We start from the raw sequence: 27,872 nt of genomic DNA on the forward strand, positions 1-27,872 counted from the left end.
TTGCCCAACACTGGGTAGAACTGGACACCAAGTGGATTCGTTGACACGTTCCATGCCGTGCGGTATCATCGATATTGCGCTTTGATCGACTCGTTCAACGCGTGTTTGTTCTTACGTAACGAAGCACCGAGAGATACAAGGATGATAAAGTACACGAATGCCGTATGTAAAGCTGAATGAATTTTATTTTAGAACAATTATCCCCAGTGGTGATGTACCGTAAAGAAGCACTTATGGCAGAGGTGAGGTTTACCGTCACAATCATCGCAAAACGTCGCTACTTTCCGGGTATAATTTGCCGCTATCCTGGCACCGAACTTTTTCACATTCTTGTAGTAACATTTCTCGCAACGACGTCTTACTTTCGACACTTTTCCCTCTTTCTTTCTGAATTGGTGGCGCAAGCCTCTGCCCTTCGTATCTGCGAGAGATAAATAGCGAGTCTCGTGATCTCTGTTGTCTCTATACAGTTAAATGTGTACACGGTGCACGCTAAAAGCTTTCCTCGAATGACCAACGACTTTCCCAAAAATCCACCTTAATCGACAACCCACGCGGCACGGAACGTGTTCAAAGACAACGGAATGTGCAAATTTGCATTTGCTCGGACGCACCTTTTCGTAATTTCAATGAAACCGCTCGAAAAATCGATTCAAGGTAACAAGTCTCTGACGGTGAAAACAACGACCGTCCCCATCAATGCGAGCGCTTCCCAAAAATTCTATTCCATACGACAATTTCTTACAAAATCGTTTGTTCGAGACACTCCTTACGTCCGTGACGTACCGACAAAGATCTATTATTGTTGAACATAAACGTAGCAAGACTAGCATTGACGGAGAGGTCGCTCCTCTCTCTCCGATATTACCTTGTATCCCGCGTTGGATCACCTTTTTCTCTTTCGGGCGACCATTTACCCTAAACATCTCTTTAAAAAAAAAAAAAAAATATATAGACCGCCCATGTAAAAGCGCCCTTCTCTGAAAATCCTATCGTATCACCATACAAATTTCTAAGGTTTCCTTAGGCGCCTCTCCCCTTCCCGTGCAATTCTAAAAGAGCTTCGCGTGTTGCGCAAAAAGCATCGAACGAACTCTGCCTTTTTCTATCAGTTTTAAACACCAGCCCGTCTCGCATCTGCCAACGACAGCTGCGCATCTGATAGCAGATGCACCGTGCCGAGGAAGCGACAGCTGCACGGTCCTTTTACACTTTCTCCTTCGCCCCGTTCGCGCGTTCCGGAATTAACGAACAAGCCTCGTCGCGTTCACGATGCTCTTTGATAAATTTATTCTACTGTTCTCGCGAAATATCCAACTTTAAAACGGGTCAGAAGTAGAGAATCGCTCCATTTTAGCGCGCATTCGGTGCTCGCAAGTCCGCGTAACTGGAGCATCCGAGTTCCAAGTAAATCGCCGCGATTTATCGTTACGTAATCGGTCCTATTGATCGGTCGATAGGGTTCAACGGGCCTCGACGCGAAGAATCGCGAATCTAGGTCGTCGGCTTCGAAATCGTCGCGCCTAAAACGCTGAAGATAACGTCCATTCATCTCAGCTACATAATTTCTCTGATCTATCGCTACGGAATACAATTTATCCTCGCGTGAGCGATCAACGACTCTTAGGGAGCTTCGATAAATCGTTGGACGTATGGTTTCACCGTGACGATATCGCGGTCATCGATACCATAGTTAGCATAGTTTATTCGGCTACGACTCGCGGGCATTTCTATCATCGTAATTATACTACCGTCGGGGTCCTATCGAGCTCAAGGCCGACAAGTTTCCGTGAGAACCCACGAGGCGACCGAATCGTTCGCTTGCCTTCTCCGCGAACCAACTTGTACGAAATACGGAGCCTCGTTCACAACACGTCGTCCATCAACTTTCTACTTTGAAATTTCGAATCGTATTTTCATCTTTCCATCCATTCCGAACGGAGTAAATTTCCCTTAACTATAGTCCGAACTATAGAGAACGCGATTCTCGTTAAATTCGATGGAGGGGTAGGGAATATAATCGCGGCTATATTCCGTTACGATCCAATTTCTAGAAAGAAGGAAGGAAAAACTAGGACAGCGGCTCTCGCGACTACGCGCCGTTATATCCTTCTCAAGCTCTCGCGTTACTTCGACTTAAGTTTCTCATAGCAACAGCGCGACTCGTCGCGATATACACGCTCGAGTTCCTAAGCTTCCTAAACGTATCGCTTTGTTAATCTTATCTACCGCAATAAATTCGCACGTATTACACAATTAACCCTTTGCACTTATTTTGTATATCGTACCACGGGAGAATAAAATTGGATCGTATGTGTAATCCGTGATGCGACTTTATTCGACGCAATCCTTGCACGAGCCTCCTCGATCGGAGAAAGAATAACGTTACATAGATACTGCCCCGTTAGGCGAGAAGAATTCTGTTACCGAATTCTGTTACTGAATTCTGTCGCGTGAGTAATACGTATCCTTATGTTTACCGTAGGCCTCTACAGACCTCGCACGATATCCGAGGAAATCTTTCGTCCCCAGAACCGGGAATTTTTCGGAAACGATGCTGCTTCATGTTCATTGAGGATCTTTGAAGTAGATCCGTGTGAGAAACCCGTCTCCTAGTACCTAATATCGAAGCGTGGTTTTTCACGACGCAGTGCAAAGGGTTAGTTATCGTCTAACTTCTTTTCCGTGGTGAGATGAAAATAAAATCTTATACCGAAAGGAGAGGACACCCTTAAGAAACCTGTCTAGCAACGAAAGTATCGGTAATCGTGTACGTCACGCCCCGAAAACGAAACATTACGTGTGAATATCGTTTCAGATCTTGAACGTCGCCATCGATCGGTGGCATATGAAAAATTATGCGAAATTTCTACGACACCAAACCGTGTTACGATAGCAATGATTCTTGCAAGCTCACTTTTCAGGTCTCTCAATCGAGACACGTACAGATTTCTACTCTGAATATTCTGCAGCTTTCGCTCTCCCTTTTTCCTCTCACTCTCTCTCTCCATCTGTAGTCTCAAAATTATTTCTGCGCGTATTCGACTAGATCAACGCGAGAAATCACGATACATTCGGGGGGACAGAGACTACTACTAACTACTACTACTGCTGCTGCTGCTGCTAAGAATTTCCCTCATTACGCGCATACGATAATACAAAAGATGCGAGAGCGTGTCTCGTATTTCCTTTGGTCGGTGGTCGCGGCGAAGCTGCGAGGTCCGCACGGTTGACTTTTTCCTTGCAGAGGAGAGAGAGGTCGCAATATCGCGTCGCGAGGCCAACGATAAAGACGAGCCACGAAATAAAAAGAGAAGAAAAGCGTGCGCGCATATGCGACTTCTATTATCTTGGAATACTACACCGAGCGATATGAAGATACCGAAGGACGACGAACAATAAGAAATAAACATATACATAAAAAAAAAGAAATCGTGGCATGTCTCTCTCGTAAACCTCGCAGCATGGTATCGCGATAAAAATAAAGAGGAAGACAAAGATAAGAAGGAACTTAGAAATTAACGAAAAAGCTACATGCCCTGTTTAGAAAGTGAAAAGCTCTTTCAGAGACCGTGCTACTCTTGAATGTACCGGCATCTAGGTTGAACCACGTTATTCGACAGTGAAAGAAAAAAAAGAGCTCTGTCACGCCTGCGCAATTGGCACTTCTCGCTACGGCGTTATTACGTATTACTTCGTTTCCCGTTTTAATAGCGAACATTCTAGGAATGTGTTGCAGTTCTAACGAGCCATCTTTAGTTCCATCGTACGTCCGACAATTTTCAAAAATATTCTCCTTGAGATTAACACATTCGAAGAGCGTTCGTGTTCCTGTCGGATACCAGTCTAGTATGTGCCAATATCGAGTGCCTATTGTTACGGCGGGCAGGAGCTGATGAAAAATGGTGTGGGTGAGCCTACCTTGAGAATCGCGATGGGCCTGGGCGGCCTCCTGGGCTGCAAGAAAGACTTCGTCTGTCGTTCCTGGAGCTCCTGCCACCGAGCCCACAACTCCTCCCGCGTTACTCCGATCGCCGGTAACGTGCCACGCACCTATACCTGCTAACGAAACAAGCAAACAACCATACTCGTAACACAGACACCAGACAAACTTGAACGAACGAGAAAGAAATTAAATAGAAAGCGAATAATGAAAATTAGTAGTCGATCAGAGAGTTTGGAATGAGGGATTCTTTATTCACAAGTTCATCCTCATTTAAACGAGAACAAAAATACCATACGGATTCTTGGACGATCCGAAATAGTGAAATACAGGGTGTAATCGCGATCAAAAATTGTACACATTTCTTTTACAGGAAAGGTGAACCTGATAGTTATTATACGTATATATACGATATATCATAAGGTACAGTCCGTCGTTCATATCCCCGGTATCCGCTATTCCTTGCGAGAATAATATTTGGCAATATAACACGAAACCTTATATACCTATGAAACACGCGATCCGTTGTCGTCGTACATACGTATACACGCATACAAACATACGTCGAACACTTTATATGCCTCGAATACTTCCGCCTAATAGATCCTACCGCAACACTTAGAACAAAGAGATAATACTGATAGTTTTTAAGCTATTTCACAGTCGGATACTTTGTACACCACTGATCGTATATGCTGATTCGCACTTGAATTCAACCCTTCCGCAGTTGTATGATATAGTGTGAAAGGGTTAATGCAAACGCAAACGGCTCATTCGAAACACAGGTCGTACAACTAGAAAATTCATTACTGCGTCGTACAGTGACTGCATGTATATATAGACTCGTATGTACGTATAACAATAACTAACCCGAAATATATATTTGTAGAGCGATAAAAATTCCTCGTCGGATTGGAATAGATCGATATATCGATTCGGTGCTAATTCAAAAAATGAATTCTAAACCCTGTATTTTTCGGAGCACACGGTATAACAAATTACCCATAAAAACAAATAATCAACAATTTCTCTTCTTGTTTAAGAGGAATAAAAACATCGACATTATCATCGCGCAACCTATGGTTACGTGACAAGAATGCTTCGTACCAGCGCTGTATACTAATTCTCAAAAATTGGCACAATACACGCATATACAGTGAATCGCTCAAGTATTCGTTCTCTCTCAACTGCTGACGTTTAACTGACAGATACTTTCAGAATAAAATTACATGGAATCCTGACCGAGAAATATGTACACTGTATTTGTTAAGCTTCTCGTAAAAATACCAATTCAATACAACAAATGGCTAGCTACTTAAAATATTTGAATAAGTATAAAGCAAAAAAGTATAGCAGAATAGGGAAGCTTCTTATCGATTGGACTCCACTTGTAATCCTGTCTATTTTATCTGCAGCGCTCGTTGAGCTATTATAATGTATTATATATTTAGATTTTCAAACAATGTTTTAGCAGAATTGTTAGTTAAAAGCAATCATGTACTTCTTGGTTAAAATAGTGTATTTTTGTATCGTCAAAGATCCTATAATATTTATTCTAAAAGGATGTCAACAGTTTGGGGTGTACGAATACTTCCGACTCGCTATGGATTCTATTGATCGTTATCAGCTATTATGTGAAAAGTAAATATTCCGTGAAAGAAGGAAGCAAACGTAAGTACAACGCCGCGTGGGATTACAAACAGATCGGAGCAGCTGAACAAGCCGTTTCATCGATTAGTGGCATTTCTCGCTGCCAAATCTCAACACTGAACATTGTTACACAAACTACTTTTTGTAAGGCATACACACTAAGACTGCCTAGGCTGGATCAGGTTACTAGGTTGTTGCCTCCATCTCCTTCGGACGACGTTCAATTTTTTCAAATAGAACTGCAGGGTCGATCGATTAATGCCATACATCTCTGATGCCTGAGTGGTGCTAACCCCCTGCTGCAATATTGCCTCCAGGGACATTTTAACGGAGTCTAAGCTATACTTTCTGCCCTGTTTGTTTGCCAGCGAATTAAGCAACGCGCCTACGTCAACGTCTGGGCGTGGCCGCCTCGTGTTCGGACCTTTTTTACATTCGAGGAAATGGGACGCCCAGACGGCACCACCACCACCACCACCCAAATTCCCTCTCGACCGAGACCGCGCTCCCGCCCCCCCACCTGCAACGAGGAAACCCAAGCTAGTGTCGGCCAATCATTGCACGGCCCGGTTTATACTTAAAACAAATAAACGAAACGATCGCGAGGAATAAGCTAGAGTTCACCAATTAACGAGTCCCTTTCATCCTGTTATCAAAGTATTTTCAAAAATTCGAACCTACAAGAAGAACGATCTCCTCGTTATCGGTAACATGCCAGGGTAGAAAGCTGTGCTTCGATCCAAAGTTTCTTCTGGATGGAAGTATTGCCACTATCGTTTCGTATCCATCATACAATTCGTTTAGATATCACATATAGTTCACACGGTATATGAAAAATTAATTTCGGGAGAAATCTGAGCAACATGAATTTGAGGTGTATGCGAAATTTGAAATCAATTCGCATCGTGTAACTTCGCGAATATACCCTGTATTTCTCTACATTACTAGCCAAACGGAACCATCGTTTAAATAAAAATGTGTATGTTTATGCAAACTTACCAGGATGTTGGGAGGGGTCGTGGGACGGTCCCGCTCTGTTATTATCCTGTTCCATTTCGTTTAGGTCATTCATATCGTCATCTAGTGTCAGGTCTTCGACGCTCTCCTCCGGGTCTTCGAGATACTCAGATTTTGGTTCGATCAGATTATCATTTGGCTCAGGCTTTTCCAAGGGTAGCTGTGCAAAGAAACATTGGGCATTTTATAAATTAATTTCTTCGCTACTTCGGATAGTATCGGTAGAAAAATTGATCCACATGCTAAGAAAAAAGGAAGAATTATTGTATCGCACCGTTTCCGCACTATGAGATCAAATTGAAACGGAACCAAATAGTAGGATAAAGTACGACGTTCGTTAATTTACCAACGCGCGAAAGAAACAGAACGCTAGGATAACTGCCTCCATTATACGTTGGTAATCGATCGACGAGGTTACGCTGAGAAATCGATATTAAATTTCACAACATTTACCTGTAACATCTCGTCCGCTGGTTTCGTCAGCTGTGTCATTAAAGCTGACCTGCCAAGCGTGTCTGTGGGGTCTGCGTGCACTTTTTCGTCAGCAACGGGCGCGATTCCTAACGCAGGAACGCCCATTTGCTGGGGCATGTCGCTGGAATTCGAGGCTTCGTGATTTTCTATAGTATCTTCACCGACGCTTCTTCTTCTAAACCTCTTTCTTTTTCTTGAAGTTGGACTTTGCGAGCCCTCTCTGCAAAAGTAAACAAGAAACGATTAATTTAAAATACTATCAATGTTATATAGCATAAAATTTGTCGTCTATTTTCAACATTCTTACCTTGAGGAGAGACCCTTAGGTAGTTGGGGACTGCTCGACTCTTCAAGCAGGTCCCCTACGGAACCTTGTGCCATAGGAGGAACCGCCTGCCTAGGAACTTTGTTCTTTTCTATTGTAAGACCGGAAGACGCATGTGGAATGTCTAACGACGGGGCTGTTGCTTGCGGGACGACCTTCTGTTGTCTCGTCTCCGTCTTACTGCTACCACCTGTTTTACTTTCTGAGAGACCCTTTATCTGTAGAGACTCCGCGGCCTTAAGAAGTGCTGCCAATTGGTCTTGGGAGATGTTTACTTCTCCCCTGTACATGTAGTCCATCATCGCTTTTAATTCTTTGAACTTAACATCTTTTAATATGAAAACAGGATGCTTGTCATAGTGTTCGCTGAGGAGGCCCTATAATGAAAACAAAATATTTCTAATATTAAATTATTTCCTTCTCAAAGTTCAAACTATTTTTTGTAAAAGTTATAATTCGTTATAAAAATGCTCAAAAATGTAAATGGCGATGTCGGTTTACGGATTTAATGATTACTGAATTCTTCGAGCATCAAATCCTAAATGCAACGCGAAAAACTCAAAGTGTAACTAATGTGAGAACAAACAAAACAATAAGTATAACGAGGATATTAATAATTAGTGTGAATTAGATGCATTTTCCATTAGGCTAAGCTTAGTTTTGAATGTGGCAATTTATTAGCGAATAGAATTTAATTCCATCATCCAAGCTCAAATTGCTGAGGCACTGCCTCTTCAAACACCCCCACCCATGCCAGGGTAAAATCCCAGGGCAAGTGCCCTGGAAATCAGCCATCTTGCTTTCTCTGTATTGATCACGAGGAACCAGGAGGGGGTTTGGGCTTTCACTCCCCCTGCCTCTCAGGCATCTGCCCAGGCAGCGTTCAACAAGGGCAGCCATCTTGTTTCAATTTCAGGTTCCCCCTATTCACCAGTTTGAATTCCAGTATTTGCTACAGATCCTAACCATGCTTAGCCAATAGAAATAGGAAAACTTATAACCAAAGTTTTAGCTCGAAACTTCTCGTATTTTCTATACGTGTGAAAAACGTTTGCTTTCTAGCAAATAATACCAAGAACGTATCTATACTTTTTTTACGTAAATTTCATATCAACATAAAGTGACATCTTATACAAATTAAATATCTAATCATTTTTTATTTGAAATTAAACTCTATGCACCGTTTAACCGCGAGAGGAACATTACGTGTACAGTCGAATCAATAAAAAAAAAGCAATATATATTAGTAACAGACACATGAAGAATAAACTCACCTCAAAATAGGGACTGCACGCGGAAAGAACTACCTTATGGGCCTTTAAGTATTTCCCCTCCGCCGCGAGAGTGCAATCAACCAGCGTCCCGCTTTCGAGAAGCGTGTCGAAATTCTGTATGAGCGTACTTTGATGATTATTCCACCTAAGGCAGAACTGCTGGTCGTCTTCCATTTTTTCTTACAGTTTCCTCTTTTCTGTACAAGCAGAAAAAACACCGTGGCGATGAGCAGACGGAAAGAGCCGTTGTTGTACAATATCGACCGAGCCTAATGCTATCTAGCTTTTCTACGCCCGATTAACGTGAACATCGAGCCGGATGATTCGAAAATACACGGAAGAAGTGATAAGTTTTAACTATGTTCGTGATCGATACGCAGCTGCGGTAAAAGCTCCGCAAGGAAGCACCGAAGCTTCCAAAATGGCCGTACGATGCAAGCGCGTCGGTCGAATCGGTCTTCTGGCCTTTTCCTTTGTGCGTGTCCTCATAACGGTAATGGACGATTTGGTGGGGATGATGCAGGAGGACGCGCAAGCATCACGCATGCGCAGCTGCGCCCGAGCTGCGCGCTTGACTTGCGCACTGGCTCGAGGCCCCTGGAAGTCAGGGGCGTCTGCTGGATTCACCGGTACCCTAACGATAATACCGAACCACGAAAAAATCTAACGCGATAAATCGATTACGCGAGACCAACTACGAAGGTACATTTTTAATTCGATAGACAAATTCGACATTACCGAGTTACTACTTTGATAAGCTTGAAAATTACAAGCATAACAGTTTGAATAATGTTTAAATTATGTAAGTACCGATTTCAAAATTCTTTTCGATCGATGAAAATTGTCTAGTGTAACTATACCTGAATGACAAACGTATATCATCATATATAAGTAGACGACATCAAAAAACGTGAACGACAGAAACGAAATTTATTACGATAATTAGGAAACTACATCTAAGTCCGTGATACAGGGCGAAATGTAACAGTTCACGTCATCCAAGTTTACATCATTGACGCGCAATAAAACGGAAAATCGATTACTTGCCTCACATGCGCAACGCGTAAGTTTCAGCCGCGGTTGGGGTGGGGTACAGGGACGAGTATACGCGTGTAGAGATTAATACGAAATAAAGTGAAGAGCATTCACTGCTTACACGCGATTGCATAATCTATTTATATTGTTATCTCGAATCGAATGTTACGTCAGATGGCGCCGGGCAACGTGTGTGAAACAAAACAAATTAGCGACAGATAATTTTTTCAATCACATCTACCGACCGGCGAAAAAGAACGATGCACTTTCCTCACACCGCCCCCGGAAACCACGAGAGGAGAGGAGACGTGGATCGCAATATGGCCGTCTGCGAGGTCGCGCCCGGACAAAATGGCGATAGAAGAAAAGCTCGCAAGGAAAAATATACAATCTAAAATTTTTCGGCTATATTGAAATTTCCCATTAAAAGTACCGCCTGGACAACACATGAAAATCGCAAACGTTTACTTAATCAGGAAATTTCGTTAGAGTAATAGCACAGTCAAGCTGGTATTTCTCAAAAGTATATAGAGGATCCGCCCGCGCCATGTCACCCCACCTTAAGATTTTCCGGAATTTTCTCCCAAGCTCTGACGAAACACTCAAATATAACGAATAACTAACTACGTGTTGTAACACTCACCTAATAAGGAGTATAAAACAATCTAATATCACAGCAACGGATCGATGAAAAGTGAAAAACTGCGTAAGCGTCCAAGCTCGGCGTGCGCCTCGAGCGCTGCCCTTTTCAACAATGGCGTAGCACAACGCCTGCTAGGCTTGCCTGTACATCGACCGTCAGAGAGCGCAGGCTTCCCCGGAAGAGGGCACGAGAGAAGAAAAAACGAAGGAAACTATCGAGCATGCGCTCTATTCCCGTAAGCTATGATGTCTCGTCGTGATTGGAAATCGCAACTAGAGGACGCTGCAGATAAAACGGCTTCTCTATTTTGATTTGATAATATACGCCTGCATGAAGCTTGATGTGAAATTTAACGTTACATGAAAATAACTTCAACTATTTTCTTATGAATAAAAATGCTGTATCTTACAGTAAACAGTAATCGATGAAAATGGTAATTGACTACGTAGTGGGAAAATTTTTGCAAATAAAATACACTAGTCGGCTTAACCATATTTTATCAAACATAATTAACTTTTGTCGTAGTATCACGGTAACGAAACGTTTGGAAAGCTAATCGTTTATAAACAAAACTAGCCGATTTATAAAACTAGAGAAGAGGCGTCAATTTTATTATCACACATAAAACACATAGCGTCACAATTCTACCATCACGAAAGAAATAAAGGTAAGAAGACATGTGTATGTAAACACACTTGTATGCGCATTCAATGAAAAGGAATAAATTAAACAAAAAAAAAAGTGCAAAGTTACTTCAACGTCATTAACCGGCCCTGGACCTCAACCTGGCACGCGTACATAATGGCCGACTCCGTAGACTCGGCCAAGGCAAAATGGCGAAAACTCCCGAAAACGCGCTTGGAAAACTTCTATATACGAACAAGTTTGTAGTGCATCTGAACCTCGCAACAAACACTTCCACGCAAAATTTCGAACATCGTTATCCTAAGTTCTCTCATGCTCGTGCGACACGCTTGTACGACAAAACCGCGTTATTGTTGGCATCGTGAGGCGACCTGATTTTCCCAAAACTTTTCGCAGTGATATAAACACAATCCGAAGAAAAAATTAACTAGAACGCAAGTCAAAATACATATTCGTGCGTTACTCACCTCTATTGGCACAGTCTAAATATCACACGAGGAAACCTTGGAAAACTACACGTCCCGTCCTCAGCGTACACTAACCGAGCGTCGTGGGTTCTTTTTACACAATGGCCGTGGTGCTACGCGTTAACGATCGACCCGCTCTGCGAGGGGATAGCCGGGTATGCACAGAAACAGTATGCCCCTTGTGGGGAGACGCGGCGCAGAAGAGGAAAATCAGTGTTCTGCGCATCCAGGCACGAATAGTGGGGCAAAAGAGAACGGCCGTCTAGCGCAGGGTCGTCGATAGATTTTTAGAACCTAGTGACTATTTTTACGCGGCATAATAGCGAACATCTCTTGATATCCTGAAAAATACAAAGTAATATTCGATGTCTTTCGTTACACAATCAGTCCGTAAAACGACAATTTACGTTGAATAGTTTCTGCCAATCAGAATAAATATATCGACCAGCGATGTATACACCGCGCGTAATTCAAACTTGTATCGATAAAAGATCCTTTGAAACGTTGACACTCGATAGGCGTTATTAGTTGCGACAACTTTCAATACATCGATCAAACCTTTACAACGAGAAAAGGTTAGCAAGCCGCGGAGAGATAAAATTGATACAATCCTGATTTTTGCCGGTGTAACGTCATGGCAAACCGTAAAGGTAGGGGTTCGCGAGAACGTAGTGGGGAGTAAGGCTGATTTCCGTTGAGGGGCGCGTTTATCGTATAGCGCAGCCGAAGCGACAGGCGGGAGAGGCGAAAGGCGGCGCAGGAGAAGTGGAAAGCCGGGAAGAGAGAGCCGACGAAGGGAAGAATCGGGGTCCACAACAAAATCGCTTAATCGCTTTGCGCCACCGTCCGCAACGGAACACAACGGAACACGGGCTGTCCGCCGCCATCACGGTGCCCCCTAGTGTGCATTTATGTCTTTCTCTTTCTCCTTCTCCTTCCCCTTGTCCGTCTCTCTCCGTGATTCGCTACGCCACTTCGTGCCGCGACGTTTTCACGGGCAAACCGAGAGAGTGACAGCTGCCAGTCGTCAGCGCGGTACGTGCTTTACGCGGCGACTGACAATCATTCGTGTGTCATCGCGTGTATACGCGTTTTGTGAGAATTCCTCGTAAAATATCGTCTCGTGCGTGGTCGTGTGCATACATCGAGTGTCATAACTACAGCAAAAGTGAGTGTCTCCCGCGAACCTTGGCACAGAGTTGCCAAGAATCGGCTCAACTTTTTCTCCAGTGGTGATTTTGTTCGTGCGTCCGGTTGTCATGGTAAGGTAAGTGCAACGATAGAGTTTCATCGTTCAGTTTATTTATAAACATCGTGAAACAACACTTTCGTTTGATAGTAAATAGACACGTAAACGTTTCTATAGTTTCCGTGACTCATTTCGACGTAATAGGGATCTAAAAGAGTATTCAAGCGTAAGTAATACGGATTCTCGAGTCAATAAAATGCTTTCCGGATTCGGTAGCTGATATTTCCGCGTCGCATTTACGCGTGCCCGCGCGTATTGTTTTGACTTTCGACTACTCCCGGTGTATCTCGCCCAGCTGGTCAGTTGGCGTGTGCGTACTCGTATAGGTGTGCGTGACAATGATCTACGACGTTTAACGACCTGTCGTACGAAGCGACGAATTAAACGACGTCCCTCCACGCGCACCTCGTGGCTTCTCCATGAGGATTTGGAACACTTGCCGCGTGCACGTTCGAAACGCTGTCGCCGATTACGGTAGGTCACGTGCACGATAACTGTCCAATAATCAACGATTACGTATGCGCAGGAAACACTTATTTAATGTTTGCGCGCGCTACATAGCTAAACACAAGGAAAACATAACTACTATATCATTTTCGCGTGTAGTTGCTCGTAGATTGAATCCTAGAATATTTCGAATAGTTGATTATCGTTTAGTTGTCAACGTTCACGCGTATTCGAGTAGGTTATGTTTAGAATAATAAAAAGTGATTTCCGTAAAGCTTTTGCAGACACTGTATTTTATAGTGATACATAAGCAAACGTACAATATTTAAGGTAAAGACGTGCTAGCGCGATCAATTGTTCGAAGGATTTTCTCTTTAACGTTACCAACGGATGATTGCGAAAGGAAGGAACGGGAAAGGAGAGAGTAAACGGAGGCGAGCTATCTAGCTAAGATAATGAGAATCGTCGAAACCGTACGACGATGTTTTATATTTACGACACAAAACCGTGGGTACGAATGCGCATTGTTTATCGACTTATTGGTAAACGGTTTACAAAAATCAATCGATGACAATCGTACGTAACTGGTACGAGTATTTCGTGCACCTGAGATTTTCTCTGCGATCGTACAGCAACCAACGGTTTACCTATACATTGTGCTCGCGGTGCCGATGATAAAGAGAAATGCTGCCTAGAAAGCAGGTCTTGACTGAATCTAGGCCACCCTGATGGCGCGTGCACATTCTCCACAATTTTACTGTTCCTTCTCTCGGCCTTGCCGCGTTCGTAACCATCGAGAGAACTGCACCTTTTCTCTTCTTTTCTAGTTCTCCCTCTCTTTACCACCTCTCTATCCCTTCCATTGCATCTCCGTTCTTCTCTCTCCCTTCCTATTTTTTCTTAGAACGATTCAAGGATCGTGTTCCGGAGGACGACCGGCTACAACAGAGATAAAAACGAACGTTTGAATCACTCTCGGTTATCGATAATACTAGCAAGGCGTATTTAAAAAGTCGCGGAGAATTTTCGACGATTTATCGTTGACAAGATTAATTACCGTCAACCGCCCGCAAATATTCGAACGAACATATATTCGCCACATGGCGATGCATCTAAAAAGTATCGGTAGGATACATGGGAAGAGGTGTAGAAATCACGGGACCATTTTTATTCACGCATCAAAAGTATCGATTTCACATTATCTATGGCAACACGTTCTTGCAGATGTGAGAGATTAATCGAAAATGAGAACAATATACCATTTGTTTATGTATTGAACGTTTTTATTGCGTCATTTCGACGAATACGTTCAGTTTCGTGTCGATACACGATCATTGTAATAGTATCTTGTAGCGTCGTTAAAAGAAAACCACGAAGAGATCGACGATTTTCTCGAGAGGCCGCGAGCGGAATCGCGTGTATATGACTGACAGTGGGGCGATCGAGAGCGACCTAGAAAGGTTTCAAAAGACATTTTCCCGTTCACCCACGTATAAAGCTGCCCTCTCGCCGCAAAAGCATAGAGCCACATAACGCGAAACCTCGTATAGTAATTGAGGTGGCAGAAGGGAGGAAGGGAGAGAGAGGGAGGGAGGAAGCGAAAAAGTGCTCGTGCAAGTGTTAAGAAGAACAGAGATAGGAGGAATGACAGGTAATGGACGCAAAGGAAGACAGAAAAGAAAGAGAACGCGGGTAAATGCATATTTCTCTAGATAGGCTGTATGTATCGCGCGAGTATAGATGCATACTGGTTTGCATGTGTGCATGACCGTACCGCGCGCGCATAGGAACAACGGAAAGTACGGAGCATAATACGGAGAAAACGCTGGTAAAAGGAAAGAGGCCTCTCTGCCTGCCTTTCCAATCGAATCGAACGCCCCTCTCGCCTTTGTCATTTTCTCTTTGTCCTCGTTTTCAGCTCTGCCGTTCTCTCGGACAGTTCTCCACCATTTTTCTCTATTTTCTATCCGTCTTCTTCGACGCTGCACGGACTGACTCAGCAACGGAAGAAGTATGGAAGGAGGACGAAGGCAAGAAATTTCTCTTGCTTCGCTCGAACTCCTCTTCTTTTCCTCCCTTCACCCTTTGACTTCCCTCGTAGCATCCTGTCTACCACCCTAACCTCGCTTCTTTCTTGCGTTTCGATCTGCCTCTACCCACCTTTTCCTTCTCCTTCCTGCCTCCTTACCTCGCTACCACCTTCACCACCGTATCCACCACCACCACCACCACCACCACCACCACCGCAGCTCTTCCTTCTTCTCCGTCACCTCCTCCGCTCGGTCGTTGGTTCGTTCGTTCGTTCGTTCGTCGTCGTTGGCGTCGTCTCCTGCTTCGCCTTCGTCTCCTCTTACTCCACCGAACCGCTCTTTTCCGCTGCCAACCCTCTTGCCTTTCTCTCCCTACTCTCTTCCTCGTTCCTCGTCCCGCTCCGCACATCCTGTTTCTTTAATACGACCGAGACGTGAGAGGAAAAAGGAAAGACGGACAAAGACAGATGGCGCAGGGGATACAGAAGAACGAGATTCGAGAGAGGGAACTTTGTTGCTCGATTTTTCTCGCGTTTTTCTTTCTTCGAGTTACTTACGTAAAAAGCTTCTATATTTAAATCAATATTAATTCGCGCGGTTTATGTACTATTTTTACGCCTATCGATCGAGATACTCGTTGTTTCAAACAACGCCGAAGAGAACGGCGGTTGTTAGGATTTTTTACAAACACCTGAACGCTCCGAGAGCGGTAAAAGGAGAAAGGTATTCGAACGACGATCGACGAAAAAGAGTTACTCCAACTTGGAGTTCACGCGAGCGTTAAATACCTGTGATTAGACGAATCCATATAATCTCGTAATCGAAATGACGAGTATAGTTATCGAAATATTCATCTTTATCGAACGTGTTCTCGCATGCAGAAAACGATCGTTCGTTTCGTTCCTTCCCGTTGCTATCTCAAAAAAAAAAAGCAGTTTCGCCTCATCTTCTTTCTCTCGCCAACCTTTTCCCTGCTGTTCCTTCTTTTTCTCCCCTTAGATTCTCGCTCGCGTTCCCCTTATCTCCGGAGTTTCTCATTGTCTGAAAGGGCCATCTGTCCCCCGGCTTTTTCATCCTCCGCTTTCATCCCTCCGTTGTACACGAGCACACAAAGAGACTCTCTTATCCGTCGTTCGCCACCCTCTCTTCACCCTTTCTCCAGCTCTCCCTTCTTCGCCGTAGTTTCCGTTCGGTCGACTACTCCTGCGCATCCGCGTTGCTCCTTTCTCCTTCCTTGGAAACTTCGCCAGGCTCCTTTGGCGACCAGCGGGATCCACTATCGATGTAACTATCGAGAAAATACTTTGAAATAATACCACGAATTACAAATTTCGGACGATAACGTCTCGTTATCGTATAGTTAGTTTGCCACGCGCAAGGAATCATACTTTTTCGTAGTACAAACGGCACGACGAGAGGAAAAAGCTTCTCTTTGACGATACGAACGATAGTTGTTCGTTGATGGTGTATCCGAATGAGAAATAAAAAAAGTTTGCGCACCCTTGTAGCTACATATAGAGAAAAAAGATCCCTCTAGGCAAGCCACGTGCGACCTTGGGCAAGTCCACGTCACCCTCTTACGTTGCACCCTCCGAAGGGACGGAACCCTGATCACGTGGATCTCGGGGGTGGTTTTCAACCCTCGTTTATCCTTCCTCTATAAGAATAGAATAGAGAGGAGCACAGGACGTCGGACGATGGACGATGAAACGCGCGGCGAGTTGCTCTCGGATGTTATATTCTACGCGGCGCACAAATTTCACTCCGGTAACTGTGCGTACGCGCATTTTCATGTTTTTCGTTTAAAACGAGCCTAAACGTTGCTCTCCATTTCATTATTGGAGAAAAAACTGACAATGTTAGAAGATATTTATTTCCAACAAACTTGACGTTGATCTATCGTGTACTAAAACTTCTGTAACTAAACTTGTATTTATGCGGGTCGATCAACGAGAAGAGCTTCGGAATTAGCCACGTCAGTCGTCAACTTACCGCGAGCACACTTCCTGTTTTCCCCTCCGATGGCCTTCGTATATATCCAGGGATTCTTTTAGCGTGGACCTTTCTACGATGGATTTCGAGAGAACGTCGATAATAGGACTATCGAAAGCAGTATCTACTTCGATATAGACCGTGTCTTTCCTTTCCCCTTTCTTGCGTCTCCACGTGTCGGTTCCTCCGCTCTCCTCCAGTTCCAGTGAAATTGGCGTTTCCGGGTCCGTCTCCTCCCCCCCGTATCGACGGCTACGTTTCTTTCTTCCACTCCTTTCCTGCCCTTCGAAACCAGCTGCGTATACAGCGTATACGGAGTCGTAGTTGGAGTCGGAGGAAAATGGCGGGAGGTAAAAGGTGGTCGGAAGAACGGAGCCGAGACTCCGACTATATACGACTACTCTTCCAAGTGGTAGGGCGAAGGGGAACAGGTGAGAGGCCGAGAGAGCCCGGTTCTCTCGGAAAGGTGAACGGAGAGAAACGAAGAAACGAAGGGCATTTGGAATGCGGTACTGTTATGCCTTACGGTACAGACAGGACGGAAATTAGGACTGCTACAACTTGTCTCGATCACCGATCGTTACTCCCTCGTCTTCGTAGCCAGACTTCTTCCCCTTATCATTTTTCCTCCAACCCTTTAACAGTTTAACCCGTCTGGGAGTCGCTAGCGGCGATACGAGATTTGCGGTGTTTAGCGCGTCTGGAAAGAGCTCGCGGTAATGCGTTGTTCGGACTGTGGGAAATACGCTCGAGAGAAAAATGTTTATCGTCTATTGTCGTGTACGGAGTGCTAGCCATAAATTTGAACCACGTTGCGTACCTACATGCCTTAGTTTCTATGTTTTTTCTGTTGTCTAAACCGTTACGTCCTCTCAGTCCGATTAGGAAAATATCCTCGCTGGACGCCAACGTCTTTACGAACAGAGGCTGCGCGCAGTCATATTTCCCTCCGATATTTCGTTATCATTACATCGATAGAACCGTTGTTCGCGTCTACGATCGGTTCAAGGATGCCTCGACGGAGCGGTGTTATCGATTACTTTCAATCTCACGGGATACGAAAAACGTCAGTGTATTACCGTAAATCGATATCGACGTCGTTTCGATGACGGAGCGTGTACTTGCAGAGAGAGTCGATAGAAAGCGTCGTTGAAACGTTCATCTCTAAAGGACAGGTTGGTACCGCCGCGGATACGAATCGAAACGAACCTCTTGCTGTATTATTCTTCTCCGTATCCTCCTGTCCCCCGAAGCCACATTTTGTTTAACGCGACTTCCTCGCATACGGTCTCTTACTCTCGATAAAAATAGATGCTACGTACCTTGCTCAGACATTGTGTCAAGTAATCCGATCGGAATACGAGCACAGGTCAGATAATTACGATTACTCCGGAGAGAACGGTCGAAAGAAGCATGGACGAAAAACATTACCGTTTCACCCGTTCTCCGTTCCACGACAACCGCAGGTCAGTTTGGTTATGACGATTAAATGGATCGACACCATTGGCGCCGCGCCACAAATGAAACAAACGGATGAAATACAGAAAACAAACAAGTTGCTAAAGTAGACGAGAGCGTTTCACATCGGAATGAAAAGTTAAACGTGTAATATAAAGAAATGACCGCGTCGAGATTTGGTTTGCAGTCGCAACGATGTTCAGGAAGGATCGTCGGTCCGTTTCGAAAACGGCTCGAGGATCGGTAGCCACTGCGAAGGCAAAGGTCGACGCTAGTTTATGTAAAGCCCGGCCCGGTAGCGATGCAAATTTGATTAGTCCCGCGTTTTATCATCCAACATCTATACGGAAGAAACACGAACACAGAAGCGAATCGGAGAAAACAGTTTCTGGAAGATTTCAGAGCTGGTTCCTTGGAAACGCGGATCTGCGATGGAAACGGGCACGAGGCGAGGAGGAGGGGAAAGTCGTTTCCGCTTACGTTTTCCCGGAGAAAGAGCTGGTTGGTCGTCTCGAAGACGGTACGACGAAAGGAAAAAGTCCGGGAAGAGTCGAGGAAGAACGTCGATAACGTTGGAAAAACGTAAAACGCGCACCGGCAAGGAGAAGGAAACGCGCGTAGTATAGGGAGTGGAAGAGAGGACGGAGAGAGAGAGAGAGAAAGAGAGAGAGGGTAGCGCACAGCTTCCCATCGAGCGAGAGAAGGGCGTAGCAGAGATGAGTGGAGAGGAAAGAGGAGGATGAGACCTACGGGAGAGGAGAAAAAGAGAGAAGGGTGGTGGCGGAGACCGTGGAAGAAAAGGGGGCCACGAGAAAATAGCGTCTTCGTCGTAGGGAGGGAACGAGGGAACGAGTAAATGGAGCCAACGCGCGGAGAAAGAGGGAACGGGAGACGTCGGAGGGTCGAGAAAGAAACGATGAAACGACCGAGGGACAAAGAGGGCGGGAGAAAAGAAAAGAAGAAGATGGAACGAGAACGATACCAGGGGGTAGATGAAGGGGGAGGTGCGCGGCAGGCGCGCTCGTCTACTGCACGAATGGCAGAGAGACAGACGGGAAAAAGAAAGAGGATGGGATCCGAGGGAGGCGAGGTGAAATTGGACACAAAAAGCTCGAAGAAAAATTGAGATGAATCGTGGAAGGGAACGTCGGGGAAGGGAGGATTCTCTGAAAGGGAGAGACCAACGCAGTGTCCTTCTTCGAGGCCGCGAAAGAAAGCGTGAACGTCGCTTTCGAGGGATGAGCGTCGTCCGTTGATGCGATATTTCTTGCCGATTTCCAAACGAGCTCGCCCGATATACTTACGCGCTAGCGGTCATCTAGGCTCATTAGGGATTCGACGCCTCTCGACACGAACGCGTAATGTAAGTGAACGTTACTGGCCACAGAGTGAAACGACTCGACATTCCAGATAGAAAAATCGCACTTACTTTTTTTTGTTCGTATGACTTTTAAATAGCACGTTTTTACTTGGGAAGGATTCTTCGGAAAAACAAGCAAGTGTTTGTAATTACTTCGACTCCATTCTTAAAAGATTTTGGACGCCGCTGTTATACATCGTTCCGATCAATGGTGGCTATATCTCAGATCATTACATTACGCTCGTACGTCATTCGGTCCCTCTCGTACGCTTGTTTTCGCGTCCACGGTTGCCTCGCTGCTCGTTTAACGTCACGCGCTCCAAAGTAGTTTACAGTCGCTCCACTCTTTCACGGTCAACGTTTCACACATGTTTCGCGCGCTTTTTCCTTCACTCGTCCAATTCATGGATTCAAAAGATGAGTACAACTTTTGCATGGAGAAAGAAATATCGAAATTGATCGAAATTTGAATTCGAAACAAACGAATAAATGTCTCATCGTGCAATCGAGTAATCTTCGTTATCCATTATTTGAATCAAATCTTACTCATCTTTGGTAAATTCCTCGCGTGCGTTGTATCGTTGTGGCGCGGCGTGCGTGTGGTTGTTTTGCTCTTCGATATCAGTGAAAGTATCTGTGAAAATAGTTAAATGATTTCTACAGCGCATTCCAGAATCAAACGATCGGAACAGTGTATTCTGCGAATAGAAATATAATAACAAAAAATGTTTCGTTGTCGTGTTACCTAATGAAATAAAGATATTCTTTCCAAAACACGTGGGAAATGAGCTCTTTCCAAACAACATAAGCAAACCTAATTCAACAGCTTAACTTTGAAACAGCCTCTACGCAATTCTAGAGAAACCGCGTAAAACTGTTTCGAGACCGGCATACTCGCGCACGCGCGAAAGATCGACCGTCGAGAAAGCGTATCGATCGATTCGATCGGGTTGGCGATAGCGGTACAATCGATCAACGCGAAGCTCTCCGATGTATCGACAGCCCGCTCTTCTTTTTGACTCAGGTTCCAGCGCTGCTCAGGACTTTTCCAGAAACACCTGATGAAAATTTCACATATTAGTAGTTTACATTCGTTATCAATTCCTATCCAGTACCACGTTGATTTCCATCGCTTTGTTCGCGTATCGGTGACGCGATTCACGACGAAGGAAAACGACGAAGGAAATCGGTCGATCGTCTAACGTCTATTGGTCGTCATTCTACGTCCGTTATCGCGCATTATCAGTTTGTCTTGAAACGGTATACCAGTTAACCCAATTTCTAGATATCGGGCCGCGTACATTACAACGCGTGTATCCATACACAGTATCGTTGGACTCGTCGGGAATACGAAACTGGACGAAAGTACGCACGCGCGGTTAAAATATACGGTTAACGAATTGCAGGCAAAAACCGACAGGTAAATGCACCAGGTGCGCTCGTTTGCCGCCTCGCTCGTTTGCGACCTCCGCGCGAGTATAGACGGTAAACTCGTAGCAGTTCTCCATAAATAACAACCCTTTGAGTGTTAAATACTCTTGACCAAAGCAATCCTCGGGGATAGAATACTTGTACAGAATCCTTGGCGTCCTTCCTGGCACTCGATAGCGAAAGAATCGTTAGTATTTACATTTTCATCGCGTAAACAACGGCCTGAAGCGAGAACGAAAACGAAAGAGTCTGAGACGAACGGGACGAGAAGCGAAAAGAGATGAGACGAGAGCTTAAAGTTCTTGCGTTATCGGAACACGTCTAAGCAACTGATAAAAGTCCGTGTTCTTACGGATAGATAACGACGGAATGGCCCGTATAAAGAGTCACATAGATAGAGACAGATAAAGCACGATCCACGGAACAGGTGAATGTTACGAGACAGACCAACGCCCGAACTTCTTCGTTTGCTTTTGTGGCGTCGATTCGTGACGATACGTTCGTTCTCACCTGTAAATTTTCAACGAAAAATTAACGGATTTACGGTTCGCGAATAACACGGCTCGATTATCGCTCTTCCCTTTCGATTTCGTCTTTCCGGCCAGTCGAACGTCGCCCGCGCGCCTTATCGCGAACTCGAAGAACCTGGTGTCGGTCGTCGATCATCGTTGCCGCGAAAGTGTTTCCTGATTTCGTGCGAAACTCTTCTTCTTCGTGTACTTTGTGTTTCGTGTCCACGTTTCTTCCCATATTCAATCCGCAGAGATGGGCAAGATTTTATTCGAATAATAGACGACGTTCGTTTCATCGAACAGTTGTTCGGATAAGCTTTCATTCGTTCAACGTAAATATAGTATCGTTGTATAATCCAGATTATAACTTTTACTCGAATAAAATACCGAAAGCCTAATATCTTCATATTTCTTACTCGAAATTTGTATTCTGATAAAAATTGCGCCTGTCTCTGTCTACCCATTGCCTCACCGGAAATACCTCACCTAACCGATTTCGCCAAGTACTTTTCTTCCGTCCACGTCACTTTGTTGTTCGTGTCCGTATTCTTCGTGACCAGTCCTCGGAGATGGGCAAGTTTTCGTTGGAGGAATTAGTTGATCGAACGGTTTCTAATCCTTCCTTCGTTCGTCCGACCAAAAATATACAACTTGGACGAACCAACAACTGATCCAAAGCTGATTATCTTAATATTCGGATAAGTAGTTTGTCCATCTCTACCAGTCCGTTGTCTCGTCGGAGACCTTCCACCGATCTCCGCCTTCCTTTCTCCGCCTTCGCTTAAATGCTGTATCGTTCGACGCCGATATCTTGGCGTAACAGTGATGAAAACGAACACTAAAGAATATTTCATGGAGACAGATCGTTATTGGGGCGTGCACTACAGGTACTATTCCGCTTCGCGGATCGATCTCGAAGGAGGAATGCCATCAAGATACGGTGTTGCGTGTATGCGTGCGTAGGGTGAATGCGAGATGCGGAACGAACTCGTCGATGACTTTTCGTGGAATCTAGGAAGCGTGGAGAGACTGGAAAGATAACTGAAAGAGCGTTTCCTTGGTGTTTCTGTTGCAGCGGAGGCATGGCCGGGCAGCACTACTGCCTGCGCTGGAACAACTACCAGTCCAACATGACGTCCGTTTTTCATCAACTCCTACAGACGGAAGCTTTCGTGGACGTCACCCTGGCATGCAACGAAGCTTCCTTGAAGGCGCACAAGGTGAGCCAATCGTTGCATAGCGCGGCGTCGACATAGTCACGATCGTATTAGACTGGGATCCGCTTAATTCTCGTTCGATGCCTCCTTTTGTTTGCGCAGGTGGTATTGTCGGCGTGCAGTTCCTACTTTCAGAAGCTTCTGCTTTCGAATCCTTGCAAGCACCCGACGATCATTATGCCACAGGACGTTTGTTTCAACGACCTGAAATTCATCATAGAGTTCGTCTACAGGGGTGAGATCGACGTCTCTCAAGCGGAGCTTCAGGTAAGCCTTACAAATTATTGGGTTGTCCGGAAAGTCCATGTCGATTTTTGGTAGGTGGTACAGGTCTGAATATATCGAACTAGTTGAAAACAAATAACATGCCTACATCCCTTAAAAGGTGGAAAGGTTGTGGAACAAAATTTCACCTATGTAATTTAATAAATATATGTTAAAATTCATACGTGTTTTACGTGTGCTATTTCTTAGAAATTGGCACGAACTTTCTGGACAACCTAATACAATGCTCGTATGTGTACCGCGTTATTGTCTGTTGAAAGAAGAAACGACGGTGACTTTCTCTTCGTTGCGCATTATTTCGTATTCTCTCGCAACGGAGGAGAACTTTCGGAAACACTTTTACCGACAGCGAAAATGAATTAACTCGCTCGGCCGGTTCTCCAGTTTCGCGACACCTGCACATCCGTCGGAAGTTAACTTCTTCGGCTTCGTCGAATCTCGCACGATACTGCTATTCTGTTTTACCGGTCGATAGGTATCCTTCTCTGGTGTGCCATTTTGAATCCGTTATCGATAACGCAGACTCGCGGTGATGCTCGAGATGGCGCCACAGATCCTCGGCGTACGTGGTAAACACAGAGATCTCGTTTGGACAGTTTAGGCGCGCAATCCTCCTTTTCCTCTTCGTATTCCCCTTCCCTGTTCTCAGTTCCCTTCGGTACTCGCTATAAATAACGGTACATTCACGGCTAAAGGAGTCGTGTGCGTTTCAAATGTCCACTTTCCCTTTCGCGCACTTTAATTTTCTTTCAATCACGATACCACCACCGTTCGCCGAAGGTATTCGTTTAGTTACTGGGCCGAACGTGCGCGCCCTCCCTCGCGTTTCTAACCTATTTTGCAACAACCAAGACGTAAACTCGCGTAAGCCCTCGGTCAAGAACAAAGGAATGATTACGCGTATTTCCTATAAAATAAAGTACAGTTTTATTTTCGAAAGGGATATGTAAAAAAAAAAACAGATTACTTTCTGGACAATTTCCTGGAGTACTTAAAATGCATTGGTACGTTATGTGCACACCGCTGCATCGTTATCTATCATAGAACAGATCGACCGGCTATTCGAACCGTTTAAAATCGGACAATAAACTTGCGTTGTGTACTGCATTTATAAATACAATTTTCTCCTCTGCTCCGCGTATAAATGCAAGGTAATAATTGCATTTATTTTTATAGTAATGCTTCCGCATCTCTTCGAACGAACAAAAAACCTCGAGTCGATCGCTTCGTTTGTTTTGAATAGCGAACCCGATATTACTTTTCGATCTAACAGTTATTCATCGTTGAACGCCCATGTTTTACAAAATCATGAATGGACAGTTCCATTATTATGCTTTCCACTTTCGCGAGATCAATAAGACAGTCTTCAAACCCTGTCTCGTTAGATTCCATTGTCCAGCAATCAAGCTACTACTACTACATACCATACCTGCCGTTGCAGTGGCACTCAACCGTTATCACCTTGGTTATCGATTCCACTGTTATTCGTAGAATTTGTAAACTCGTTTTTGCTCGAGGACTTTTTAATAATTGATTATTAGTCAAATAGACCGACATACCTGACAGATTTGACAAATGATTTTCGCACGAAGAACAAAATCGTCTGGGACATCCGGTGTTTCACATTTTTTAGAAATTCAGAAACACGTACGAGCAACGTACGATCGTACAAAGGAACTACATTTTTGTATAGTTGGATTTTGCCGTCCGTGTGTAGTGTAATTTATTTCTCGTACTCTACCAAACGGCGCAGAGTGTCCGTTTGTTCGCGTAACGACTATTCGAACTAGTCGATCGAATATTTACGACCCACCGTGTGTCAACGTCTTTTGACCCTCTGGCGCGAAAATATGCCCAGAGAGAACCGCTCGCAAACGATGCTTCGAGTTTCGTTATTTTGCCATTTTTTACCTTCCTTTTACCCCGCTCCGTGAAGCAAAACGTGTTGGCACGCAACGATGCTCACGCCCCTGATTGGTGCTCCTCGTTCAGAGTTTCCTATCTCGCTGCCAGCATTCGCTACGGACGTAATTCTGGTCTGGCCGAGAGTAAGCTTGTAACGCGATTTCTTTTCAAAGACATTTTTCTAGTTTCACGACCATTCCTATCAATCGTATCTAGCTTCTTCCCGCCGTCGTCGTTAACCAGCTTATCGGAAAGAGTGTACGTCAAATTTGTCGTGGATTATGAAAGGACATACAAGAAGCATTTTCGTTTCATTTTCGGAGAAAAGCCAATAAATAGATCCTGACACACGCGGACCTTCGACTCGTTGTCCTTGACACGCGAGGTAAGACGACGACGTTACGAAGAAAACACATATCGCTCATGTGCATCGAGCTGGACGTACTTACGTATACAGGGTGTGCCATTTTGATTTATCCGTACTGTTATCTGCGTCAGTTATGACTCGCGAAACCGTGTCATTTATCTCGAGACACCCTGTATATACGTATATTCACGGTCACAGGCTGCACGTGTCCCCGTCTGATCTAACTGGAACGAAAACAACGCGAAAGAATTCTTATAATGCTCCCTTTCCAAATGCAATCAACGGTTGAACCGTGCCAGAGGATCGGTAAAAATTCGAAAGCTTGCGACAAATGTTTACGCACGTATCCTTTACCAATTATGCATACGGTAATCAGGGAAGAAACATTCAGCATCACGGGGGTAAGGATAGTGTGTATTCTCTACTGACCTCGTTCTCGATCGGTGTATCTCCCTTCTTCGAGTAGTCGAGAGAGAAATACGAGCGCGTAGAAGGATCGAAAACAAAGGTACGAAAAAAAAGTATGATTCCGTGAAAAAACAGGCAACACATACCAAATGGTACACCGTATTGATAGAGTCAATTCATAATGCAATTTAATTTCGAAAGCTGTAGTGCGTGGTGCATATTGGCAGTGCATACGACACAAGTGATCATCGATGCAAGTGGTTGTGACTGCTGCGAGAGAGTATGGTTATACGTTTTAACTAGAGATCGAATCAATAGTTACGGCTACAAATGAGTTACTAAACAACGATTAATCGGATCTGACCAATATCTGCTCGCAGCTAACTACACGCAAGCGAGATTACATTCGGTTCTTGTAAATTAACAATGACTCTCAGCAGCGATAATACTGTTTATTATCATTCGGTTTTACCGACTAATCGACGCAAAATAAAGTACGAGTATCGGACGTTACTTTCGCGACTGTACCGCTTTCTAGGCTTTGGCCAAACCGCGAAGAGAGTCGTTGGTACGGGTGACTAATAATTTTCTTCTGTCCTGGAGCGAGCAGGAGGTTAGAGAAGCGAATGGCTGTATACGAATGGTAACCAACGTTCTTTAGGTCGTACGATAGGTGTTCGTGACCGTGGTCTCTTTATTCTCTTCGATAGATGCGAAGCAGACGAAAAGCAACGAAGAGAAGAAAAGGGTAGGAGGTATAGTGGCAAAGTCGAACGCGGGGAAACAAGAGAATTCGCGCTTCCTCTGTCGACTGTACCCGCGGTTTCTGCAGTGGCGTGCATATGCGTGCGGACGGTTGCACGAAGCAAGCGTGTGTATGCGTGTGCGTGCGTGTGCGGGCGTGCTCGCGTATGCGTGTGCAGAGAGACGACTGGAGCCGCAGATTCCCTTTGTCCGCGGCGCGCAAGCTCTGCAATTCGCGACTCGACTTCGAGTCTTCTTTCTTCCTCGAGCGCGCACGGGGTTCCAGTCGTTTTGCCTTCTTCCACCGCTTTTCCATCTTCCTCTCTTTCGTTTCTTTTCGGCGATTCCTGTCCTTCTCTGTGATGCTCGTTCTCCCGAAACCGACCGTGCCCTCTTCCTCTCGCCGTACCGTCTCGCAAGTTGCGTCGAGTCGAGTCGCGTCGCGTCGCGTCGCGTCGAGTCGACTCGACTCGAGTCAGCTCGACGCAGGGCCGGCCCTACGGACCCTCGAGGTTCCTGCGTGGGGCCAGTTAACAACAACGAAAAGTGGGGATAATTCGATCTTTCCCGCGTGTCCGCCGACACTTCTTAACATGGCGATTATTGAACTATCATACTAGATTTCCTGACGTTACAAAGTCACACGTCACGATCGCGCGCTAAACGCATACTGAAGCGTCTACCGGTCCACGATTTTGCAGCATCTAAAGTGGATTTTTGTATTATAACAAAATATAAATTAAAACCATACCAATGTGGGTTGTGTAAGGGTAACATGTCAACAAGGACCTAGCACTAAAATGTTGCAAGGTTAAACAAAATTTATATGCAATTGGTCTTTATCCGACATTTTTATGCCGACAAGAATTTCATCGTTCCCATTCTCTGACCGCCAAACGATTGTACGTACGAATACGCCCTCTGGGCAATTATTGTCGTCCTCGAAGCACATCTTTAATTCGAATGAAAAGATTCGCTCGAGGATGATCCAAAG

General features: G+C 44.8%; 2 protein-coding genes across 54 annotated transcripts in view; one reads left to right on the forward strand and one right to left on the reverse strand.

The window, feature by feature from the left end:
* The window catches only part of LOC128873993 (longitudinals lacking protein-like), an 89,485-nt gene extending 77,851 nt beyond the window's left edge, over nt 1-11,634 (reverse strand). For 48 of the 50 annotated variants that reach the window (XR_008456539.1, XR_008456538.1, XM_054118157.1 and 45 more), the window contains exons 1-6: nt 11,474-11,634; nt 8,684-8,880; nt 7,392-7,786; nt 7,064-7,304; nt 6,593-6,770; nt 3,922-4,062 (exon numbers count right to left, since the gene is read on the reverse strand). Coding sequence is in view for 48 of the 50 variants with exons in the window: in XM_054118157.1 (XP_053974132.1) it covers nt 3,922-4,062; nt 6,593-6,770; nt 7,064-7,304; nt 7,392-7,786; nt 8,684-8,857 (1,129 nt within the window). In the remaining 2 variants the exon portion in view is untranslated. Of the gene's footprint in view, nt 1-3,921; nt 4,063-6,592; nt 6,771-7,063; nt 7,305-7,391; nt 7,787-8,683; nt 8,881-10,361; nt 10,508-11,473 lie in introns of those variants that run through there. The other 2 variants (XM_054118134.1, XM_054118131.1) reach the window with 2 other exon arrangements.
* Nucleotides 11,635-12,118: 484 nt separating this feature from the next.
* LOC128873992 (putative uncharacterized protein DDB_G0277255) overlaps nt 12,119-27,872 on the forward strand; it is a 28,505-nt gene continuing 12,751 nt past the window's right edge. For 2 of the 4 annotated variants that reach the window (XM_054118123.1, XM_054118124.1), the window contains exons 1-3: nt 22,628-22,839; nt 23,028-23,172; nt 23,272-23,436. In XM_054118123.1, the coding sequence (XP_053974098.1) occupies nt 22,778-22,839; nt 23,028-23,172; nt 23,272-23,436 (372 nt within the window). In that variant the 5' untranslated portion in view covers nt 22,628-22,777. Of the gene's footprint in view, nt 12,741-22,627; nt 22,840-23,027; nt 23,173-23,271; nt 23,437-27,872 lie in introns of those variants that run through there. The other 2 variants (XM_054118127.1, XM_054118125.1) reach the window with 2 other exon arrangements.

This window comes from Hylaeus volcanicus, chromosome 3 (genome assembly GCF_026283585.1).
Source record: "Hylaeus volcanicus isolate JK05 chromosome 3, UHH_iyHylVolc1.0_haploid, whole genome shotgun sequence".
Taxonomy (NCBI): Eukaryota; Metazoa; Arthropoda; class Insecta; order Hymenoptera; family Colletidae; genus Hylaeus; species Hylaeus volcanicus.